Source organism: Momordica charantia, assembly GCF_013281855.1.
Source record: "Momordica charantia cultivar OHB3-1 chromosome 10 unlocalized genomic scaffold, Mcharantia_2.0 BLBB01000010.1, whole genome shotgun sequence".
Classification (NCBI taxonomy): Eukaryota; Viridiplantae; Streptophyta; class Magnoliopsida; order Cucurbitales; family Cucurbitaceae; genus Momordica; species Momordica charantia.
In genome coordinates, this window is record NW_028275158.1 from 21,479,591 (window position 1) to 21,503,117 (window position 23,527).

The 23,527-nt window shown below is 33.2% G+C and overlaps 5 protein-coding genes and 1 non-coding gene across 6 annotated transcripts; 4 read left to right on the top strand and 2 right to left on the bottom strand.

Annotated features, from left to right (window-relative positions):
* Window positions 1-2,605: 2,605 nt before the first annotated feature.
* LOC111014765 (TLDc domain protein) lies at window positions 2,606-4,608 on the bottom strand. The gene is given in 3 exon segments (XM_022289583.2): window positions 2,606-3,006; window positions 3,009-3,323; window positions 4,385-4,608. Coding segments are annotated over 3 exon segments (699 nt in total). The 5' UTR covers window positions 4,563-4,608; the 3' UTR covers window positions 2,606-2,800.
* Window positions 4,609-4,692: 84 nt separating this feature from the next.
* On the top strand, window positions 4,693-4,764 carry TRNAC-GCA (transfer RNA cysteine (anticodon GCA)). The gene has a single exon. It is a non-coding gene; the product is annotated as a tRNA-Cys (tRNA).
* Window positions 4,765-5,511: 747 nt separating this feature from the next.
* On the bottom strand, window positions 5,512-9,257 carry LOC111014815 (RING/U-box superfamily protein). Its single transcript, XM_022289643.2, is given in 4 exon segments — window positions 5,512-6,226; window positions 7,343-7,432; window positions 7,434-7,913; window positions 7,915-9,257. Coding segments are annotated over 4 exon segments (2,217 nt in total). The 5' UTR covers window positions 9,046-9,257; the 3' UTR covers window positions 5,512-5,710.
* A 2,627-nt stretch (window positions 9,258-11,884) lies between these two features.
* On the top strand, window positions 11,885-15,517 carry EYA (eyes absent-like protein). The gene is made up of 6 exons (XM_022289759.2): window positions 11,885-12,000; window positions 12,625-12,901; window positions 12,991-13,158; window positions 13,978-14,071; window positions 14,629-14,814; window positions 14,964-15,517. The coding sequence occupies exons 2-6, from the start codon at window positions 12,782-12,784 to the stop codon at window positions 15,221-15,223; spliced, it is 828 nt and encodes a 275-aa protein (XP_022145451.2). The 5' UTR covers window positions 11,885-12,000; window positions 12,625-12,781; the 3' UTR covers window positions 15,224-15,517.
* Window positions 15,518-16,264: 747 nt separating this feature from the next.
* Window positions 16,265-19,530, top strand: LOC111014817 (protein LSD1). Its single transcript, XM_022289645.2, has 5 exons — window positions 16,265-16,504; window positions 16,575-16,708; window positions 17,003-17,116; window positions 18,151-18,264; window positions 19,264-19,530. The coding sequence occupies exons 2-5, from the start codon at window positions 16,687-16,689 to the stop codon at window positions 19,377-19,379; spliced, it is 366 nt and encodes a 121-aa protein (XP_022145337.1). The 5' UTR covers window positions 16,265-16,504; window positions 16,575-16,686; the 3' UTR covers window positions 19,380-19,530.
* A 767-nt stretch (window positions 19,531-20,297) lies between these two features.
* On the top strand, window positions 20,298-21,922 carry LEA18 (Late embryogenesis abundant protein, group 1 protein). The gene is made up of 2 exons (XM_022289646.2): window positions 20,298-20,823; window positions 21,522-21,922. The coding sequence occupies exons 1-2, from the start codon at window positions 20,737-20,739 to the stop codon at window positions 21,789-21,791; spliced, it is 357 nt and encodes a 118-aa protein (XP_022145338.1). The 5' UTR covers window positions 20,298-20,736; the 3' UTR covers window positions 21,792-21,922.
* Window positions 21,923-23,527: the final 1,605 nt, after the last annotated feature.

Consider the following 23,527-nt stretch of genomic DNA (forward strand, 5'->3'; position numbering starts at 1 on the left):
GTGTATGTATAGTCGAGATCGTTGGCTAGAGGTAGGGGTGTGTTGTCATGTTAGTGTGACGCTGATTAAGGTGAGACAGTGAGGCTATCCATGGTTGGATAGAGGTATGTTTTTGAATAACTCATTTGTTTGGTTTCGTACTTGATGATGAGGGTGTCTGAATCGAGCAAATGGGTGAGACTTTGTCTATATAATTTACTTCTTGTCGTTGTACGGCTCGATCAAACAAGAGCAATGTAAGAGTACTTCAAACATTTCTAAAGCTCATGACCAACGTTTTAAACCTTTTAAAATTTGTAAGCATGTTTAAAAATAGTCTTAAAGACGCCTTTTTAGGAGAAAAAACACACTCTTAACAAATTGATGAGATTCCTGTCAATAATATATCAATGATATCATTGGTTTTTCGAGACTATTTAAAATAAATTATATAGTATTTATTTTTGTAAACGATGAATCAACCTACTATATTCAATTAGTTCTTTGGTGAATAAAAGGGGAAATAAAGTTTTTTAAACGCAAAGTTTTACATTTATTTAATATTTAACAATATATTAATATGAGAAAAATTCCCAACAAAGGTCCATAGCTCAGTGGTAGAGCATTTGAGCTCATATCAAGAAGTCATTGGTTCAAATCCGGTTGGGCCCTCTATTCAATATATTTTCAAATTTTAATATGAATATGAATTTTTAATTATTTATCATTAATTATTTGAAAAATGTTAAAACAAATTTTATATACAATGGAAATTCTTTAATACAAATTTATAGCTATATTTTAAAAGATTTAATGAGTATATCATGTTAAAATTTTAATTTAAAATTAAATAAAAATAAATTTTAAAAAGTACAAAGATTAAAATAAATGTTTAGAAATTACATGAACTAAAATGAACAATTTTTTTTTCGACATGTGAGGATGAAGATCAAAATAAATGAAAGTGAGACTCAAATAGTATTTAAATATTTAAATATTTTTATAATTTCTTTTCACCTTTAAAAAAAGGAAAAAAGGAAAAAGGGTTTAATACTAAGATATTCTTTTATGTTTCATTGTTCAATGAGTTTGAAATTCAATAATGGTATTTTCACATCAGTTGGACTTTTTATTCAAAGTGTTAGATTTTCAAACTCATTAATTAATAGCATAATGGAAATTGGAAAAGAGATTGATATTCATGTGGTTATAGTTTAATCAAATATTTTCTTTTTTTAATTAATATTTATAGCTTCAATAAAATTAAGTGAAAAACATATTCTAGAGATTTTGTTGAATCAAGACTAAGGGAACTAGATTTATTTTATTTATTATTATTTCTATTTATTTATTTATTTTTGTTGAGGAGGTTTCTATTTCAAATGCATTAATATCTATCAGATTGAAATATGGAGTAATATATAAAAATATTAGAAAAAACTTTTTTATAAAATAACTTTTTGCTTTGATTCTTAAATGTTAACAACTATGAAAAAGTGACTTGTAATGATGAGGTTAACTTAAGCTTTTTGAGTTTTTTTTTTCTTTTTCCTATTAATTTTTGTCTCTATTTTAAAATATTCGTTTTATTTTTAGCCTTGAACTTTTGGTCTCCAAATTTTCATCGGGTCTATTTTAGAGTAAGTTTGGATTATTTTCCTCATCAACTTTGGAGGGCCAAAAGTATTTTTTTTTTTAATCTATAGTATTTAGTAACAAATAAAAATCACGATTTTGACATAGTTATTATAACTTTTACTCAATCTAAAATCACTCATTTTAAAATATAATGTTTGATAAGAATTCAAAATTGATTTTGGAAAAATCTAATTTTAGTTATTCAAATTAAGGGATTCTCTAAGTAATTTTTGACCAAAAAAAAAGGAAAAAAAATAAAAGTAGTTATTGTTTTAATTTTCAAAATTGTCTCACCATTTGAGATTTTTTCTCTTTTCTAAAAAACCTTTTCTCTTTTCTAAAAATTTTTACTCTCTAACTTTATTTACCTTTTATTTTGTTTATTAACTCTAATTTTTTTCTCTAAAACTTTTGTAATCTCTCTAAACTTTTAGTTCACATATCTTTATTTTTTTTGTCTAAAATTTTTACCTCTCACCCTCTAAAATTTCTCTTTCTAAGATTTTGTTTTCTTTCTAAAAATTTTGTCAAATTCTCTGACTTTTAATATTAATAATTTAAAATCGTTTTCAATCATATAAAAATCACTTGAAAAAGTACGTAATCAAACGTTAAAATGATTATGTAAAAATCACTTTCACAAAATCAGTTATCATTAAATTTCTTGTGCTCGAAATCACTAATTCTAAAATCATTCTCAAAGAGATTCTAGATTAGGGTATGTTTGGAAATGATTTTAGTATAGTAAAAATTACTTACTGTTAATGAAAACAATTTTATACGAAGAAGGTATATCAAACTTACTGTTAATTTATTTTAGTCTATAACTTATCAAAGGGTCCATAGCTTAGTGGTAGAGCATTTGACTGCAGACCTGACAAAAAGTTTGGTTTCTTTTTTTTTTTCACACCTCTAACTACGGCTCTACTGTCAACAGAGTCTCTACTGTCAACAGAGTCAGAAGCCATATAGCCCTATGAAAGACAAGTTTCAATGGAACTACCCTACTTCCTTGATATGTTTACAAACTACAATGATTTGCCTCATAGCTTATTAAAATTTGAGTATTATTTCTTTCGAAATAAAGAATCCAAAGAACAAGGGTAGAATATATGAATATGTTACCTATTCACACCACCATCCAATGAAGAACACCTTAGGCAGCTACTTGGTTGCCCCTCTTTCAATACAAGCTCGCAATTTGAGGGCTGCAAAAGACCTGCACTTCAGCAACAACAGCTCTGCCTTCATCTCCAAAAATGGACTCCTTCCCATCTTTTCTCTTGGCATACGACAGCCCGAGCCGGGACTTGGCTTGCCTCAAGTCCCCCACGCCCGAGTTCGTGTCGGGCCCAGCAAAGCCACCCATGACAGGAGCCAGAGGGGGCCAATCAGTAGCCCGTCTGCTCCGAACTGCGGCCCGCCCCTTGCGTAGTCGAACAGAGCTGCACCGCTGCCCCCAACCTTGGGCAAGATGATGGGGTCAGCTGCCTCATTGTCTAATTCCCAATAGAAGAGGAATGCATCAAATGTGTCATAGTAGTCATCTGTGCTTCTGTAGCCCTCAGGGTTGAATGCACCAAACTTGAAACTTTTGTCTGTGTACCCAATTATGACACATGGTCCTTTGAAATCGCAACACGTGTGGAAATCGGTCGCGCTGAATCCGTCTGATGTGGCCTTATAGCAGCATTTGAGTTCCCTACCTAGACAATATATTGAATAGATGACTTTCTTCCAAAATACAGTACTACAGCCAACAGCCAAGATTAATACAATGTAGTATTAACTTTGTTATTCAAACCAAAATGTGCATGACAATGCACCCACAGACCTAGAAAGGAGAATTTTATAAGATGAATTCTGTTCTCTTTTTGTGCAAAATTCAGATGTGGGGACAACTTTTTTATAGGCAAATAGGGGAACGTTTTTTACACTAATTTCAAGTGCAAAATATACTTTATTTCCTAATTAAAGCTCTCGAAAATAGTAAACCAAAACAAACTAATTATTTTTTAAAAAATTTTTCAGAATCAAATTTGTGTAGCCTACGCTAGTGATATATATAAGTGGGTGCTCGTTGCCTAGGCTGAGTAACACTGTGACCAACACACAGGGCTCGTAACTGAGACCTCAGGGTAGGTGGTACCAAGGCCTCAACTACTTGCGAAAACGAAATAATTAGTTTGTTTCTCTCAAACAAAACATATAAAATCAGGGCTAAAAAATGACTGTTACTTTGATTTCTTAGTTTCAGAAACTAAAACCTTGATGGGTTAGATCAATAAGGACATACTAACTACTACAAATACATTCTTCTACTACACATTTCCAAAAAAAAAATTATTCAGAAAGTAAGAAAAAGCAGCTTGAATCAATAATGGCTTGTTTGCAAGTGATTTTGTAACTTTTTCCCTTGCCAAAATCACTTCTATCAATGATGCAGAGGTGATTCTTGGTCAATTCACTCAAGAAATAACCACTATTTGGAGTAACTTTGAGTAATCTGAGTGTTCCAAAATCACCTTTTCAATCAACCATTAAACATTCAAAATCACTTTCGAAAGTCTAGAACCAAACAATGATTATCATTAAACATTTCTTTACAAAATGATTGAACTAGAATCACTCTCAAACATGCCCGGCCAGAACAAACACCATTTCTGAGCAGATTATGCAAAAGGGAAACAAAAACTCTAAGCACAGAATTCATTGAAAAACACCTAAAACACTGATTCCAAAAAGTGGAAAGAAAAGGGAAAAAAACCTTTCAAGAATGTTTTGTCGACGAGAGAAGGAGGGAATGGAAGATCGATTTGGTGGTACTTGATGTTGGGTTTGTCTTCCTTTTTGCTGCCATTGCCGAAGCTCCAATTCCAGCCAAATGAACTGGTGGGTATCGTCTTCAACCTGTAAAATAAACTGTTGAAGATACAGGAAGCCATTGATTCACATATTCATTTGCTTCAAAATCCGAAAATGGGGTTCACAAGAAACAGTACCTTATCCGGGAAATTTTTCTGAGAACCTAAACTTGTATTTAAATAATTAAAGCTCGCTTGAGATTTCAAAAATGGGTCCATAGCTCAGTGGTAGAGCATTTGACTGCAGATCAAGAGGTCACCGGTTCGAACCCGGTTGGGCCCTCTAATGTCTATTTTTTTTAACTTTTTTTTTTGGGTGCATCTTATAAATTATAATAATATTTATCAAGTTACTTTAATTAAAGATGTTTCATTTCTATTTTACTTTTTAGCTAGTAGTTTTAACAATAAAAAGTATCTCTTTATTTATTTTTCTCTCCCTTTTACAAGGATAAAAATATAAATTTTGTTGAAATATGGATGAGAGATATTGAATTAGAAATAAGCAAATAGGTGGTAGCAACTTTCTATAGACTTGTAATTAAATAAAGACTCTAAACTTCAAGCTCCCTCTTATCTTCTTTTTTAGAACCGTTGAAGTCCTTGAAAGGACTTCAACATAATATCTTCCTTGAGGATATTTCACGAGATTAGAACGGACAATGTTTGTGCTAGATGTAGCGGTTAAATAAGTATTGAATTAGAAATTTTGTTTGTAGCAGTTCCGAAAGTGTGAACTCATTCAAATAATTAAACTTTATTGAAAAACAAAATTTGTTATATCCACTTTAAATCTTGAGTTTTTGAAATAAATATCATCTCTAAAGTTCCACTGGCAATTTCTTAATTTCTTAATCTCTTGATTTCATTTGTAATGTTCCGAACCCAAGATTAGGGTTATTGGAATAAGGATTCAAAATTCAGGTTCAACAAGAGACATTGTCATACAGCATGGAAGCAATTGAAGAGTATTGAAAAAAGTTACCATGAAACTGATTCAGGCCATTTCTTTTTGTCAAAGCAAGAGATCTAGATTTGGAAATGTTGCCTTAGACAACTTTCAGTTTATTTATTTACACTGATAAACCATTATGATATACCAGAAGCATATTCATATTCAAGTACATGTATTCAAAAGCATCACCAAGCAGTGAAAATGCAGTGTCTTAAACACAGAAAAAAAGTTACAGTTTGGGACATAGTACACTCTTTTAAACTCATACTATTGATTACAAACTCGCACCGAAAACTCGGATTCGCTGTTCTATGGGAACCCGGCAGCACGGGCATGTTGCTTTACCCTTTTTGCCATAGTTATCACTGCAACTCGCACACAGAACTTGGTGAGCACAAGGCAGGAATACGATAGAGACCTCACCTCTCATGCATATCATGCATTCGTGGTCCTGGTTGATCTCTCTCTCTGAAGAATCCTCGTAACTATCTAATTCCCGAAGCATTTTTGCTATCGTTTCTCCCGGTTTTACACCTTCGGAGTTCCCTTTTGGAGTGTTATTAGATGGGTGGTGCAATTCGGTGGATTGTGCAGATGCTTTTAGACGTGAAAGATCTTGTTCGAGCCTTTGGAGATCGTCCTTGTGGCGCTGGAAATCTATCTCTATCTTAAGGCGCAGCGCCTCGAGCCTTCTTTTACTACTTGCTTCTGCTGCTTCCTTGCTACGTCTTTCGTCTTCCACTTGCGCCATGGCTGCCTCTTTAGCATTCACCTCCTGCCTCCACCTCACCTGTAATACATCATTTGCACGGTAAACGGCAATGAAGGCGAGCTACATGTTATTCCATACCCAAGAAAACAATCACTGATAAATAACAGGGTGGCATTTGTTAATTGCTAAAACATAATTGAAAAGGCATTGTTGCAAGATCAAGGTGTTTGATTGAACAAGAGAACCAGGACAAATTGACAGCTCGACCAACTTATACAAGCATAGCAATCACCAAGATAACTAACCTGAAAAACCACACGGTTGCAGTGAAAGGCAGGCATATCGGTGTCTAGAACATGATACAATTCAATTATCTTAATAATAACTTCCATAAATTCTAAGTCGGGCAATGATTTGATTGAACATTTAAAAGAAAGAAAATAGTAATCTGCAATCAAAATTACTATCTAATTTGTGCATACAATATAAGATCAAACGAAATGCAGATTTTGACACTTTTAAGCGAAAAGCAACATGGAAAACTTTGGCATGAAACCAAAGCGCAGGTACCATCACAGAAGCATAATCATTAATCACTATGTTTTCATGAGAGTCCAAAAATCGCTGCAATTGAAAAATTGTACTAAAAAGTTTCAAACTGCAGTTTCTACCTTTAATGAAACATTGTTACGTGTGAAAAAACAGGAAAAAGGAATAGCCTCATAACTATAATGATTTTGAATCATAGCCATCAATGTTCTATCATCAATCTCATACAACTCAAGCAGCAAAGCCACTAGAACGTCTTGGTTTATATGCTGATGCAAACCATGGGTTATGTTACTATTTTCTGGCAATATCAAACCTACAGTTCTCAATCCTGTTGGTGGGAGAGAAATATGAAAACGATGGTCAGCAAAAATGTAAATCATCAAAGGCTTAGAGTGGTACATTGGGCCGCCTAGTCATATACTAAATGAAGCTGACAGCTGAGTTACCCTTGCTGCTACCTGTGTTGCTTCATTGTATTAATAGTGTAAATTGAAAATTACCTCAGAAGTTGTGGGCAGATAAAACTGTTTAACTTAGCTTTCTTAATTGAATGTGCGGTTTAAATTGAGAATCAAACAATGGGTATGGCCTAGAAAGTAGGGATTGTATATAGAAAAAGTGGAAAGTTGATGACTTTTTTACCTCAGCTTCCTTTTGAGCTAACTTGATCCGCTCCAATTCATCTTGCAACTCTGATATTTTATCCTTCTCTTCTGCAATCAGCTCCTGTAAATTTAGTTTTTTGCTTTTCCCAGGCCAGTAGTCTCTTTAGGCATTTTTTTTCCCTCTTCGCAACCTCCAAACAAGTTGTGACAGACTCTGAGGCACTTAACTTCAAAGCTTCCATCTCTGCTCTAATTTCTGCATTTTCTGTCTCAAGTCGTCGCACTGCTGCATTTGCACGGTCCACTTGACCACTAGCTTTTCTCAAGGCATTCTCCATCTCGGATAATCGTTTCATTGTTGTGTCCTCTAAAGTTTGTTTGCCTTTTTTCAGGCGTTGGGTCTCTTCCCTTTCCATCCTCAACATTTTAAGCTCTGTGAGATCATGGCTTAGTTTCCTTGCAGCTTGCATTGCCTTTTGATGCGCCCACTCTTTCCGCTCCTTTACTTGTCTCTCAAGCTCTTTAATCTGATGCAGGAGATTTACAATAACTTCATCCTTTTGATCTTCTGCCACAAAATCCAAATTCTCATAAAGTTTCAAGTCACGAAATTTTACTCAACATTGAATTAACAGCATCTTGGTTCCTTGAAATCTGAGACTCCTCACTTTTCTCCATTGGAACTGCAGCTGCACCTTGTACGACAGGGGAACTTTCACTTGGTAATGCATTTGCACTAGCTTGATACTGAGCCTGAAGATGCTTCGAGTTTGCTCGAAAACCAGCAGCAAATGCAGTCACATTCCTCTTCAACAACGACTTCATTGAAGGAGAAAGATTAAACCTCTTTGGACACTCAATATCTCTATAGAAATGCATATCAGGAGGAAATGACAGAAACCCATTAAGAGAAAATTCTGGACTCCCACCATTCCCAAAACCTGAACCACCATGAAATTTACAAAGGGATGGTGCTAGAAATCCCACTGGTTGGCTATTACCATTCTCAACATTGGCACCAGATGCCGACCCAAACCCATTAACATTACTTGGTAGCGAAGGAAGCACCGGAATTTCCATGGCACTTGCCCGACCCACATGAAGATCACTCATAAGCAGACACCACATAGCATCTCCTTTAGTCAAATTAGGTCTAACTTGTTGCAACAAACACACCATACCGGCCAACGAGTACTCCTGCAATTGCCTCAAATCAGAGAACACAGGCTCAGGATCATCCGCACTCAAATTACCATCACCATCACCATCATCAGAAACGCCAGAAGCTCCAACAGCTTCTCTGTTGGCATTCTCACATGTACCGTTCAGAAACGACAGCGAATTATGCAGTACATTCGTTAGAACGTCCATGGTACCATAGCAATGGCCATTCTGCAAAATCGCTCTCATCGCAACATCCTCATCGTAACCCAACGCAAGAAGCTTAGACATAGCTTCAGTATAAACAAATTGTAAATTCTTCATCAAAATCTCCTCCAATTGCTCCTCCGTACAGTAACCCCATCCACTATCCTCCGAGTTGGAAGCGGGATTAGAGCTCGAGGTAACAGTGTTGGAATCGCCGAGCCCTATATGGTAATCCAACGGCTTGGAAATCGATTCGGGCACCGATTTGTGGAGTGAAGCTCGTTCTTGGTGACAACACGGATCGAATTCGGCTTTCACCGATCGAGGCCTACGATTCGTACGAACATGCTTCTCCCTTACGGTGCAACCCATTGGATTTCGAATGAAAATACAGATAAAAACAAACGGAAATCTCAAGAAAAGATTGAAAGTTCGTGGAGATTTACGGAAACCGACGGGATTCGAATCAAAACTTAAACGAAATTAACAAAATTATTGATCAATAACCAGAGAAACTCACTGGGTTTGGAGAAGATCGGCGATTGGTAATGGTGTGAGTTTGCTGAAATTGAAAAGAGAAACAGTGAGAGATTGAGAGAGGTATATATATGGAGATGATGAAGAGAGGAAGAGGAACAAGGACATGCAGAACAGCTTATTCCGAGTCGGCGTCCACTATTCCCGTGTCCAAACAAGGGGTGACCCAGACCAATTTCGGGTCCCACAAAATTAGTTTTAAGACAACTTTGAGAACTTTTTGAGGGTAAAAATAAAATGACAAATTTGGTCAAGCATAACTTTAATTTAATCATTCGCGAATTTAATTTTGGTTTAATGTCCAACTTTTAAAAGTTTTAATTCAATCTTTTATGATTAATTCAAACCTTTTTTTTTCTTAGATAAATGATTAAGTCAAATTTAAATCCAAGATTTTAAATGTAGATGTCGATAAGAAATGTCGAGATCTCAATTTCATTGAAATATCGATAAAATGTCGATGGATATTTCTGTAAAAATTATAGAAATTAAAAAATCGTAATAAATATTTAAATTAACGAATTAACATTTTCATATTTCTAAATAAGTTAAAAAATAATTAATATTGATATTATATATATATTAGTGACATTTTGTTGATATTCTTCATATTTTGTCGATTTTTCTTTACTACGATGGAAATGTCAATTTACCTCTCATGTCGATATCGAACTCATGAAAACATGAACATGTCGATGTTCGACATGTTAATGTATATTTACAAGCTGTGTTTAAACCCTAAGTTTATTAGGGCACATGACTGTGCAAAAAATAAGTCAATCATAAGATAAAATTGAAATTTTTTAAAATTTATATAGACTAAATCGAAACTAAGTTCAAACCATAACGAATGATGTTACTTGTTACTTAGTTGGGTGATAATTCGTAGTGGCAATTTAAGGCCGCAGTGGATGAAAATTTTTTCACGTTACAATTTTGAGGGTGGGGAGAGGAATTACCACCCTTGCCCATCTAAAACTATAATATATATTAATTTTTATTATACATATAAAAACTAACAAAAGTAATAATTTGTCTTATTAGTTCAAAGGTACAAGACGAATGAATTCAAAATTATGGCAAAATAACATACACAAAATTATGAATAATAGTCTCAATCAATAGTATTGCAAATAAAAATGGATAAATTACGAAAATATCACTTATATAGATATAATATTAATATTATTTATTTTAGACTTATTTCTCAATTTAAATGTCTTACGATTTTTTTTAATGACTTTTTCAAAAATATCCATCAACATCTATATTTCCATGAAATTTAGACATTGATATTTCTATAGACATCAACATTTAAAACATTGGTCATAAACCTTAATATTTTGAATAGTTATGTTTGATTTCAAGTGACTAAGTGTGATCTTGAAGATAATTGAAAGAATTAATATAAGTGCATAGTTGGATTAGTATATTGTGTCTATTTCTTTAACTTCCATCAATAAAAATAAAAACTAAATGGAATAGAATTGACTGAGGCGTAGAGTCATGAAAACATTAATTTCTTCCATATCTTGAACCTTAGCTTTATGGAACAATTTACTATTGTTTAAACATGAAACATTAAAAAATTGAAATCTTAGATAAAAATTTTTATATATGAATCATATGAACTACTTAAATAAGGATGTTTTTATTAATAAAAGATAGACAAAAAGAAGATCTTGGGTATATAAAGTTAGATAGGACATCTCCATAAATATGATGTTTTTCGGGCAATACCAAAGGCTTATGTCAAAAGTGGACAATATCATATTTTGTTATCTTAACCATTGGTAGATATTGCCAAAAGCGAGCATAGCTCAGCAGTGTTTGGCACATACTTCAGACCAAGAGATTGTGAGTTCGAACCCTCATTCCACGTATTATACTAAAAAAAATGGTAGGTATCAAAGTTTTGCCCTTCACCGAGCTATTCGATAAGTGGTATGCTCTAATGATTTGCCACATGTCTTTGAATCGTTGCTATTTGTTATAATATTGAATCAATACTTTAACTAAATACAAGAGTGATATTTCATTTACAATTTTTTTGCTCAATATTAAGTATATACCCATTTCTAAATTCTCACTAATTAGACAAAAGGTAAACCTTTCAAATTTGAAAGAGATAAAAGGTGTTTGTAACCATTTTGGTTTGAAATTAATTACCAAAAACACACATTTTCTATAGGAAAATTTGGCTAAATATACACCAAATAGTTCCAAATCTTCATGGAAATCAAATTTACCTCCCCTGAATAAAAAATTCTAAATTAGTGATTCCATACAAAATTGTTAACAAATAACTGATGTATCATTAAATTATTGTTTTATTAACATATTTGGACGTGTGAACATGATACTCACATGTTAATTTAATTGGTACATCAAACCTAATCCACACCATCAAACGTTCAAAATCCAACTTGCTAACACACTTATATTTGAATAAAAGATCATGGGTTCGAATCTCTGTTCAATTTTAAACAAACATTATGTATATATAATGGGGTAATACTGAAAATTTCTTGAAATAAAAGGGCGTATATGAAAAATTCTGTAAGCTAGAGGATCAAAAGAGGCCCAAATAAACGAGGCCGGCCCAAATAAGCCAGGCCTTAATCGTAAGCCCAACTGGCGAATGCATCGCTCAAAACGACATCGTATAAATCACCTTCGCGTAGCTCCGACTCCTTCTAGTCGTCGTCGTTACTTGGACGGGAATCACAGGTTTCTCAGACCAGAAAGCTCCATTTGCTTTGCTTCGTTGACTCTCTCTTTTTATCGAAAGTAAGCACAATTCTACTTTCATGCATCTTTTTTATGTTTCCATTTTATCAGTTCTTTGTTTTCGTAAAGGAATCTTGATCATGGTTACTGCTGAAAGTTGGGTTGAACTGAATTTCTAATTCATTGTGGGGTTTTCTCTTGTATAGCTATTTTTATGGGGTTGGAATTATGAATGATAGATACCAAGTTGTTTTCAGCTTGATGTTATTGGGTTTCTGAAATGAAGCATATTTTGCAAATTAGATGAGGAAAAATCCATTTAAATTTACGATATTTGTGTCCAATATGTTTTCGTCACTTACGACCGGTTTTGATAACGTTGTTGGATAGTAGGCGTAACTTCTAACCTTCTGATCTACTTTCGAAATTGCTTTAGTTGTTATAATCTGAATTTCAAAACTAAAAACAAGTAGTTTCTGTTTTTTACTTTTGAAATTTGGCCAAGATTTCATAAGTATCTTTAAAATGTGGTAAGTTAAGAAGATTGCATAGGTGAGGTATATGTAATTTTTGTAAGCTTAAGTTTACAAAATGGGAAAATGAAAATATAATTGTTGTCAAACGAGACCTTAGGTTTGTGATTTGTGATTTGTGATTTAAAGTCCCATCTATTCTCGTGTCTAGATTTTATCTGTCGAATCAACAAGTACTATGGAAAAAAGTAGAAATCATGTTTCTGACCAAAGTTCAAAGGGGATTGCTAAAAGCACCAAGGATCAGAAACTAAATGTGTATGTGTGGGACATGGATGAGACTATAATCCTGCTCAAGTCTTTGTTGAATGGGACGTATGCTGAGGCTCTTGGTGGTTCAAAGGATGTTAAAAAGGGTAAAGAACTTGGCAAAATGTGGGAGAAGCAGATCCTTGATCTGTGTGACCATCACTTCTTTCTATGAACAAGTAAGGTTGAGATTTCACTCCATAATCATGTTCGAACAATTCCATGATATAATGTCAGAATTTAATGTCATTGTCGCCTTTTTATGCAGATAGAAAACTATAATCAGCCCTTTCTTGATGCGGTGAGTGAATATGATGATGGCCGTGATCTTTCTAATTATGATTTTGACCAAGATGGTTTTGGTCCACCATATGATGATGGAAACAAACGGAAACTGGCATTTAGGCAACGTGCTATTGCCAATAAGTACAGAGAGGTATCAGGAAATTATTATGTTTATACTTTCAAGTTCCATGCGTGACTTTATTTGTAGTGCTGTGCCTCACTGCACCAAAAAGAATTCTTTTTCCATACTAGAAAGAGAATGATGTCTAGGATTTGTTCGTTTTTGCTTCCGTAGCTCTTGAGCTATTTCTATAACTTTTTTCTGTTTCTTATTGTTGGGAGCTTTTAGCCTTTTCTGTAGTCTCTGATGTACAAATTCATTTGGGATAGGAGCTGTAGATGTCTTCTGGATGTTCATTTTCATGTATCTGTATACTATGGGAGAAAATTCACTTCTTACTTCTGGGCTAAATGAGTGAATTTAGTCTTAAGCTTTCAACTTCTTGAACCCTAAATTTAAATAAGTGATGAAATTAATACCTCCAATGAGTTAAGTTTCTATCCATTTGAAGATTTGTGACTAGCTATAAGAATTCTTGTGGTGGGAGGGACAAAAGTTTTTTGCGTGAGTGTTCATTCTTCTGATTATATTGAATGTTTTTTAGCTAGATTTGAGCACTTTATTGGTAGGATTTGCCACTTTATTGCTTTGTCTAGACATTTATCCACTCGTTTTTTTTTGGGTATTTTTATGGTTTGGTTTGGATATTGATGTGGCTTGATTTAAAACAAGCACATCCTTTAATACACTACTGTATCATATGGTTATGCAAAACTGAGTGTTGAATTAATCAAGTTGTTGGAAAAAGAAGTATAGAGAGCTAAATCAAACTGATCTTCAACTTTTGGATATTCCATCTGTGAATGTACATCATCCTTTCATTCTTGTGAAAACTTTCTGATGTTCCAGGGCCTGCAGAATATCTTTGATCAACAGAAGATGAAGCTTTGGGAAGAATTATATGAAATGACTGACGTCTATACAGATAGATGGTTCTCCTCAGGTATTTTAATTATTATGATGCCGCTTTGAGCCATTTGTCGCTCTCTTTTGATGATTTGATGTGTGCTATACATCTGCAGAACGATTTTAGTATTTCATTTCCTTTCATGAAGGAGATAGATAATGTCAAGTAAAAGGATTATAATTTTAGTAGACTGCATAATCCTAAATTTTGGCATTCTGCATTGGAAGAAGAGGACTTGGGTTTTTCTCCCTTCTCGTTGGGAGAAGGGATGTCTGGTCCCTTTGTGCCCTAGGTTGTTGTGCCCGATTTGGGGTTTTTTTTAATGAAAGTGTTGCTTTGTTTCTGATAAGAAGAAAGTAATTTAACTCTGTCAATCACCGAGATCAGGAAGTTTTAGTCTGATAGTTGAGGCAATCTTACATAGTAGTTGACATTTGGGTGTAATTATGCCTACTAAACTATCTATCCTTGTAACCTCCATCTTACAGTCAACTAGACGATATGTATATTATGGTGTACTTAATCCTCTCGCTAAAATTTTTGTTGCTTCTCTAGACACTTGTTAATGATTATTCCATTTTATGTTAATCTAGCTCGAGCCTTCTTGGAGGATTGTTTGTTCTCAGATAAACAACCACTTGCCTCTGCTGATGGGACGTGTAACACTGCTTCTAGAAGTTCTCAGCATGTTCATGTCTTGGTGACTTCTGGATCATTGATACCCAGCCTTGTGAAATGCTTACTATTTCGGCTCAATGATCTAATAACACCTGAAAATGGTGAGTCACCACCTCTTCTCTTTTGGTTGTTTTCTTCAGCTATATTTTCAGGGCCAATTTCCAGTCAATTGCCTCTCTCTCTCTCTCCAATTGGTGAACTTGTGTAGAAATTTTCTTAATTTTTAAACTTTGAATCGGTTACTTTCCAGTCTATAGTTCATGGGAAGTGGGAAAACTGCAATGTTTCCAGTGGATCAAGGAGCGTTTCGACAGGCCAAATGTTCGTTTCTGTGTAATAGGCGATGGATCGGAAGAGTGCGAAGCTGCACAGTCCATGAAATGGCCATTTGTTAAGATTGATCTGCAGCCTGGAAGTCCTCACAGGTTTCCTGGTCTGTCTTTGAAAACACTAGGCTATTACTTCTCTGTTATTTATGGTAACTCTGATTCTACAAGCGATGAAGAATAGTTCATTTAATCAGCAACAGTTAAGCAGTAATTTTCCAGGCTTTAATTCAGTAATTTTACGAGTTACAACGGTTAAATATTATGGCTGTCATTTATACTCAAAGATTTGTATGTAATCAAAATTATTAGCTCGCCATAATTAGGCTGTGGTTTTTCTCCATACTGTACTGTACCTGTAATCAGAGAATCCAGTGAAACTCACTGGTTTTTATACTGATTGTATTTATCAACTTTCAGTGGCTGTAATCTCAATTCCGAGAATATGAAACTTGGTCATTTTAAGCTGCTTTTCTCATTTAGGATGAGCACGATTTAAGTTCACAAAGTTCCAAATTTTATTCCAAACATTGTGATCATGATGACTGCTTACATTTGATGGTTTCATTATGGGTCAGACTACTTGTGATTAATTGACTGTATTATCTGCAACTTTTAGAAGTCATTTTGTATAATTGTGGAGTTACACTTCTCTATGCTCTCTTTAAGATTAAAACATCTTAATATTAAGATTGATCGACCTAGTAGGCAATAAGTCACTGTCCTAACTCCTAACCACACTTCAACAAATATGTGGTGAGAAGTCGCAATACATCATCATGATACAACCACTCCAATCTGATATGAAAAACTTTCTTTTTTTTTTTTTTTGTGTGACAGGGATAGTGAAAAACCTTATATATGAAGGGAAAGAAAATGATATTATTGTGGTATTGGCACAAGCACTAATATTATCTTTTATTTTTATAACTCGGATGTCAAGGTCCCACTACTTGGATTATGCTCATAACCCACCTTCACTAATTCGTAAGACTTCATTTATCCAAGACCAACTCTAGCCATTAGCAGATAAGGATTTCTATCCAAGACCAACTATAGCCTTTAGCCGACAAGGATTTTGAGTTATTAAGTTTTCGACTTGGACCTGGTCGATGGAGCTTGAAGGGTAAGCATCCCAAGCCTTACCATTAGGGCACTTCTTGGATCACTGAAGCTGATATTTTCAATATAAATTCATGTAGCTAGATGATATTTAACCTTTAAAGTTGTAGATAAGATGTTTGATCCATATGAAAAATGGAATAAAAACAAGTGGACTCTCTTTATTAGGAGAGAAGGAGGTACATAATTATTATTTTTCTAATCTTCCTCCGCTTTCTCCTCCTACCATTGGCATATCTATCAGTGTCAACCTTTTTTGGAGGGAGGGAATTTCCTTTCCAAAGTGGTTCTGATGCCAAAGGATCAACTCCCGAACACCTATCATTTGTTGGAAGCTGCAAAGGTATGTTGTTTTCCTTTCAAACTTTAGCTCACATCAATTTTTTTTTTCTAAGCAGTTCTTCCATTTCCAGAGATGGTAGGAATGAAGACGAAGCACAGTGTCGTCTTTGCCTGAGAAACTGAGTTTTGAAGGAATCCCAGAGGAAAATAAGTTTCTCCAGCAAGTAGCAACACGTCACAGAAATGCCAATTCCTCCAGTAACTTGTATGACTACACTACCTTTCAAAACTTCTAATTTGAATTATTTTCATGTTTGTGGATCCGATAAACTGTAGGAAGAACCCAAAGCTTCTAATGGGAGATGGGTGTTTTTGTTTGTATACAAGCATCCAAAGGAGACAGAAGTCCCAACATGAATAATCAAATTTTTTGATTGAATTTGATATTCATGTACTTCGAATTGAATTCTGTTCTTCCAGAATAACAAAGCTAAGAAAAGAATTGATTTTATGTAATAATTTTAATCTTGCAAGAATTGAAACTTGTGTTGGGCAATAGGTTGTCAAAGCCGAATGGTGTGCTCTGGATGTAAAAATCTGTTGATCTATCCAGTTGGAGCAACCTCCATTTGCTGTACTCTTTGCCATTCGGTCTCCCCTGTGCCAACTCCTGGTTTGTTTCTTATTTCCTCTCACTTATCTTTTGATCTTTTTGAAATTATGGCTTTGCTTTTACTTCAAATCGGATTCTTTTCTCAAATTCTAGTGAATTAGAATAGTAAGAAAAGGGCTGTGATTTTGTTTATTCCAACTATAATTAAAATTATCATCCCCATCTTCACCCTTTATGTTCTAAAAGCATATTCTAAGAATATATTAAACAAAAACTTAATTTTCATAAACGAATCTAAAACTCGAATTGCTTTGAAGTTATGAGTTCAAACCAAGGTTTGAATTACTAGTGAAGTCGACTTCCATTAAAGTCGATGTCTGCTCCTTTTCTTAATCTTATTAGTTGTAGTCACTAGTTGTAGGTAAAGCAAAGACAGAAGTAACTGGTTTTTTGTTGCTAAATATTGTAGTCATATGGTTATCTTATAGGATTAAATTATTAATCACAACTATCAAGAAATAGCTGGTACACATGCTAAAAATTGCCTATAGTCAGTATCTAAGAAGCACGGACACGGACAACACGGCAACACACCAATTTTTTAAAATGTACAATACAAACATATTGGGGACAAATAATTATTAATTTTCTTATAGATAATATGTGTGTATATCGATTTAATAATACTTCTAAATTAATACACAATTTGTTATCCAACAAACGTTATTATACAAATTAAAAAAGAAAGAAAGAAAGAAAATCAGTCGAAGAAAAAACGAAAACTCTCGTCTTAAACAAAACTTTCTCGTCTTAAACAAAAACTTTCATACAAATTCGTCCTCATCTGGATCACATTTGTCAATTCCATTACTATTGTCAGTCTAAATTTGGTTCATCCAACGATAAAGGAACTATTTCCAGTATGCCAATGGGCTGGCCGGTTGAGCTTTTGTTTTTTATTTGGTTTCTTTTAGGTGGGCTTATATTTTTTTCTTTAAATTTCATGTAAGTTTCATCTGTTTTCAACACAAATTTGTTTAGGTTAGTATCAGTAGATAGTAATATGGTTGGTTTTAAACTTGAACCTTAAGCAGGGTTAGAGATGGCTCGGCTGGTGTGTAAAGGCTGTCACACTCTGCTCTTGTTCAGTCGCGGGGCGACAAGTGTACAATGTTCGTGTTGTCGAACGGTCAATTCAGCCTCCAAAGGTAAATTCTTAAAAATTCTATTATAGTATTTTCTTTTTTCTCATTGCAAGTTCTGTGAAGAGTATCAATATTCATGAGTTCAATCTCAAAACCAATTGGTAATGAGAGGAGTAGTTCATGTCTATTGTAAACCATTGTAAGGTCCCTCAACTTTTTTAATGTGGAATTCTTAACATGCTCTCTTAAGATCGTAGTTCTTTTGGCTCATCGATCTTGGCCGGATCCTATTTTGATATCATATCAATATTCATGGAATTCCATCTCAAAACCAATTAGTAATGAGATAAGTAATCCATGTCTATTATAAACCCTTGTCAGATCCCTTATCTTTTCAGCGTGAGATCCTTAACAAAGAGTACTCTGGAGTTTGTGTGCTAAAGTTACAACAAGAAGTCTAATTGCTTTTGTTTACCTTGTAAGAGTTTTTGATTTCTTTCCATCCAAATAAGGCTGTAATAGAGCTCTAGTAGCAAATCTCTTAGGCCCTGAGATTTGTCGAAAAACTGGCCTCGGAGGAGAATCAGCTTGAAGCTGATTCGAAAACTCGATTATGCTACGTGGCCATCCTTTATTCATAACGAAAGTGGTCATCCTTAGGAAAGTTCGTTTTCCATAGGATCATACAAGAACAACAAACAACAGGATGAGTCGACAATCGTTACGATTATACTTTTTTAGGTACCTTCTCGAACATTCTGCTTTAGGTTGAGGATTTTCAAGAGAAGATACTCAAAAGCCTCCCAAGTCATCAATTTTGTTCTTCAAGTGGATCCAATACTCTACCTATTTGTCAAACTAGTTCCTTCTAAGCCTTTAAGTCTCATTCTTCATTGCTAGGATATTCCAACTGATGAAGCTAGAGATGGTGCTAATTTTTTAAATTTTTTTTGTTGGGACTAAAAATGATTAAAATAATAATAATTTTTTTTAGGGCCAAAATAGAACCAAGCTTAAAAATTTGCTTATTATTATGTTGTTTTGGATGGTTGCCACAAACAGCAAATCAGACGGCTGAGATCAACTGTAGGAACTGTAGGATGCTGCTGATGTACCAATGTGGGGCCCACTCTGTGAGATGTACACTTTGTAATTTTGTGACCTTAGTTGGTTCATGACTTTGCCTTCTCTTTCAATCAATGGCATGAACCATAGAAATCCCTAAAGTTTCTGTTGATTTGTGTGAAAAAAGTGGAACTTTTACTTGGGATTAAGAATGTTATGTGGCCCTATTTGTGAAAAAGAAAAAATAAAAATTTCAACTTTTTATATAGGGCCACATTGGATAGAAATCCGATATTTTGGTTGAAAACGAAACTACGATGTTACAAAAATGAACTATCATCATAAAATTGGTTTGATAAGTTTTTATGGATTAATTAAACTTTAGAGAACCAAACCAATATTATAAAAGAGCATAGTTTAGTAAATTAGACATATTCATTTCTATAAATTTAAACTTTGGATGTATCAACCCAATCCATTGTTTATTGAACTAAAAAAACTAAACCAAACCAATCAATTGGATCCTATATTTGACAGTGACACTTTGGTAGTTTTCTTTCAATTTAATTTTAAAAAATAATATGTATTCATAGAAACACGAAGGTTTAGAGTTTGTTTGATAAATTCTATTTCTTCTTTTTTAAATTAGATTTGTTTTTCTTAACAGTGTTTTTGGATTCTGAGATCCAAATAGTAAAAATTCTAAAAGTAACATTTTTTTTTTAATTTGAAACTTTAAAATGTATAATTATATTAAAAAATAAAAATTTTGATAAATATAGATAATACTATATCGTATTATAAACTAATTTTATTATTATTTCTAAATCAGGTAAAACATAATATATTATAAATTATATAACATTATAAAGGGAAATTGAAGTGGGTAGTAAAATTTTTTTTCATATATTTCAAAATATGTAATTTATTTTTAAAATTTTTTAAATACTATATTTGAAAAAATTAAAAATGTTACTATTTTACTAATTTTACTAAATATTTTTAACATAGTTTTAACCGTCCTTATGTAATAATTTTAAAAAATTTGATAATATATATGCTGATAATATTTAAGATTAGATATATTACTAAACACGTCTAGATTCAATTTTCAAATCTCCATCCAAATATAAAATATAAGTTAATTTTTTCATATTTTCAGAAATCATAAACCAACGTCCTCTTAGAGGAGGGAAAAAAAAACAAATTTGTTATATTTGCTTTTGATAAATAATATATTGAATATATTAGTATATAGCTTATGAAATAACACGTGGAACGATACCAATGAGTGAGCATGCATGGTTGACAGATGGCAGCTGACGTGTCGTGGTTTCAAAATCTTTTAAAACTTATTCACAAAAATATGTGTTTGTGTTTCTGTGATTCTATGACTTAAATTGGGATCTGTTTTGGGGAAGAAGGTGATATCTAGAGAGAGAGAGAGAGAGAGAGAGAGAAATAAATATAATGCAGTCTGCAATGGAGAAGCTCAGCAATATGGGCAGTGTTGCTAAACAGAAACTTACAATTTGCAGAGCCAAACTCGACGAGAAGGTCAGTTTAGGATTTTAATTATGGTTTACATACTATTTATTTAAATATTGTATTTTCGATTTTAGTTCATTTTGGTCTATTTATTTTTGAGCTTTATCTGTTTTAATTTTTGTACTTAGTTCTTATGTTGTAAAATTTTAATACAAAATTTGAGCCTAATAAAAATCCCTTAGTATTACGAATTTATAGCTACCTTTCAATGTAAGGTGGAATATTGAAATAATGGTAAAAAAATGAGACAATGAAAGAACTAATATGGTCACTTTTTAAAGTGTAAGCACATAAAACTGAATGTTTCAAAAGTAGACTAAAATGAAAAATGTTAGAAGTATATGAATCGTAATCAGCAGCGGCCCAAGACGACATGAGCCCTTCTTAAGTAAAATTTTGATAGGAAGGTCTTAATATATTGAATTTATTTTGATAAATGTGGGAGGAGGATTCGATGTAGACTAAAATGAAAAAACATTAGAGGTACATGGAGGTTCATGAATCAAAATGGACGCGAATTTTAATTTTCCAACGATATAATTTATTTCTAGATCAAGAACTAAGATATATATATACCGACATAGGTGGTTGTCAAATATTTTCCATATCTCAGTTGTCAAATAGGTGAGATTTGATTAAGGGTAAAAGTGAGGTCAGGTTCCTTCAAAAACATCTCAATGAATTGTAAAAATCTGAAATGTATGCAGGTCAAGAAATCGACGGCAAAAACGGCGGAGGAGAAGAGGATTGTGAAGGAGAGGAGGAAGGCGAGGGAGGCGGAGGCGAAGCGGGAGCTGCACGAGGCGAAAGCCAGGCATGCAGCTCAAAAGCTAAGCAGTAGGAAGCATTCCCACGTACATGGTGGCCATGCACCACTGCCGGTGGAGGGCGGCGCCGCCACTCATCTAGCCGGAGCAAATGTTCCTGCTTATCCTTTACCCAGCCAGGGCTACCGTCCGGCGGGGCACAAATTTTAACCTACTTTTTTTAGTTTGTTTTTGGCTGGTTTCATATTTTCTTACTTCCAATAAAATAAAAATAAATGTTGATATTTTTTTTAATGAAAGGTTGGACATTACTATTAAAAATTAGTCTGTCTTTTATGTATTGTAGAAATATCACAAAATATTGCCCTTTTTTTTCTATTGATAAAAACAAAATATTACTGATCATCATAAAATAATTAGGCGTCACTATTTTTCACTATTTTTCAATGTTTGAGAGGAAACTTCCCATTTCTTTGGAAATAAGAAATAATAAAATCAAGTTTTTTTTTTCTCTTCTGTTTTTAGTTTTTTTTGTAGAATATAGATAAAATATTATTTTATTATTGTTAATTTATAAAATTTATAATAAATATTAAAAGGTAAAAATAATATAAAATGTTAATTATTTAATTTGAAAAATTAAGTTTTATATAAATTTTTTGTTTCTTTAACCTGAACTTTTAGACAAAAAGAATATATATATAGATAAAAATGAGAAATGGTAAATATAAAATAAGTAAAAAAAACGTTATCTTAATTAATTATTTTTAAAGAAAAAATGTAAAACAAGGTCCATAATTATTTTTAAAAGATATGAACCAAGAAATAAGAAACAATAGATAAAAAAAAGTAACAAAGTTGTTACCAAATAGTTCAGGTTATTTATATATTCACCTCTTTAATCAAGAGTTGAATAAGACTTAGATGATAGCAACACACAACTTTATTATTAGCCTAAAGATGTACTAATATATATATTATTAACCTAAAGGGTTACAATAAATTTAATTTAGCTTTCACAATATATTATTATATCTAAATTGTCATAACATAACAATAATATTATTTTTCCTCTCTTTTTATCTTTTTATCTTTTCCTTCTTCCATACGGGAAAGTTGGCTTTCACCAACGGTTTTCTAAAATCGTCAGAAAAAGTTTACTTTTCCCGACGTTTCTGAATAACATCGACGTTTTATTACAATTGTTGGGAAAAGTCGAAGTTTTTCCGACGTTTTATTAAAACCGTCTGGAAAAGTCAACTTTTTCTGACGTTTTTAGATATATTTGGAGAAGTGATTTTTTTCAACGTTTTTTTCTGCGTCGAGAAAAAAAGCTGAAAAAACCCAAGTTTCTTTGGAGTGAATTCTTGCCAAAAAAAAGATAAAAGAAAAAAGAAAGAAAACTACGTAATATTTCTATAGTATTGTTTGACGAGAACTTCAACAAGAGAAAACTCGAATTTATGAATTTGTATTTGTACTGAATATGTTACCATCTCTAATGTATGACCCTCTGATTAATTCTAGTTCTTCGAGTTGGAGATTGCTTCTGAATCTTTTCGAATGTCTCAAATGAGAGGTGACCCCCTCTATTTATAGAGTTTGGTGGGTCTGGTATGGGTCACGGGCTTTAATGAGTCGTGGGCTTGGGTCCAATCTCTTTATGAGTTTTGATCAAATTAGTTGATTTCATCAGACACGTGACATGATTAGATTCGTCGATTTTTAAGATTAATTTAGGACACGTGTAATTTTATCATTGGTCCTAAATATAATTTTAATTTTGTGACGTGGCATTTAGTAATTAGTCGAAATTACTAGTTCAAAAAGTATCTTTAATCTTCGTCGTTGTCAATATGAGTTTAGCTCAACAGTAATTGACACTTATCTTTGATTTGAAGGCCATGAGTTCAAATTCCTCCAATCTCCACCTTGTTGTACTCAAA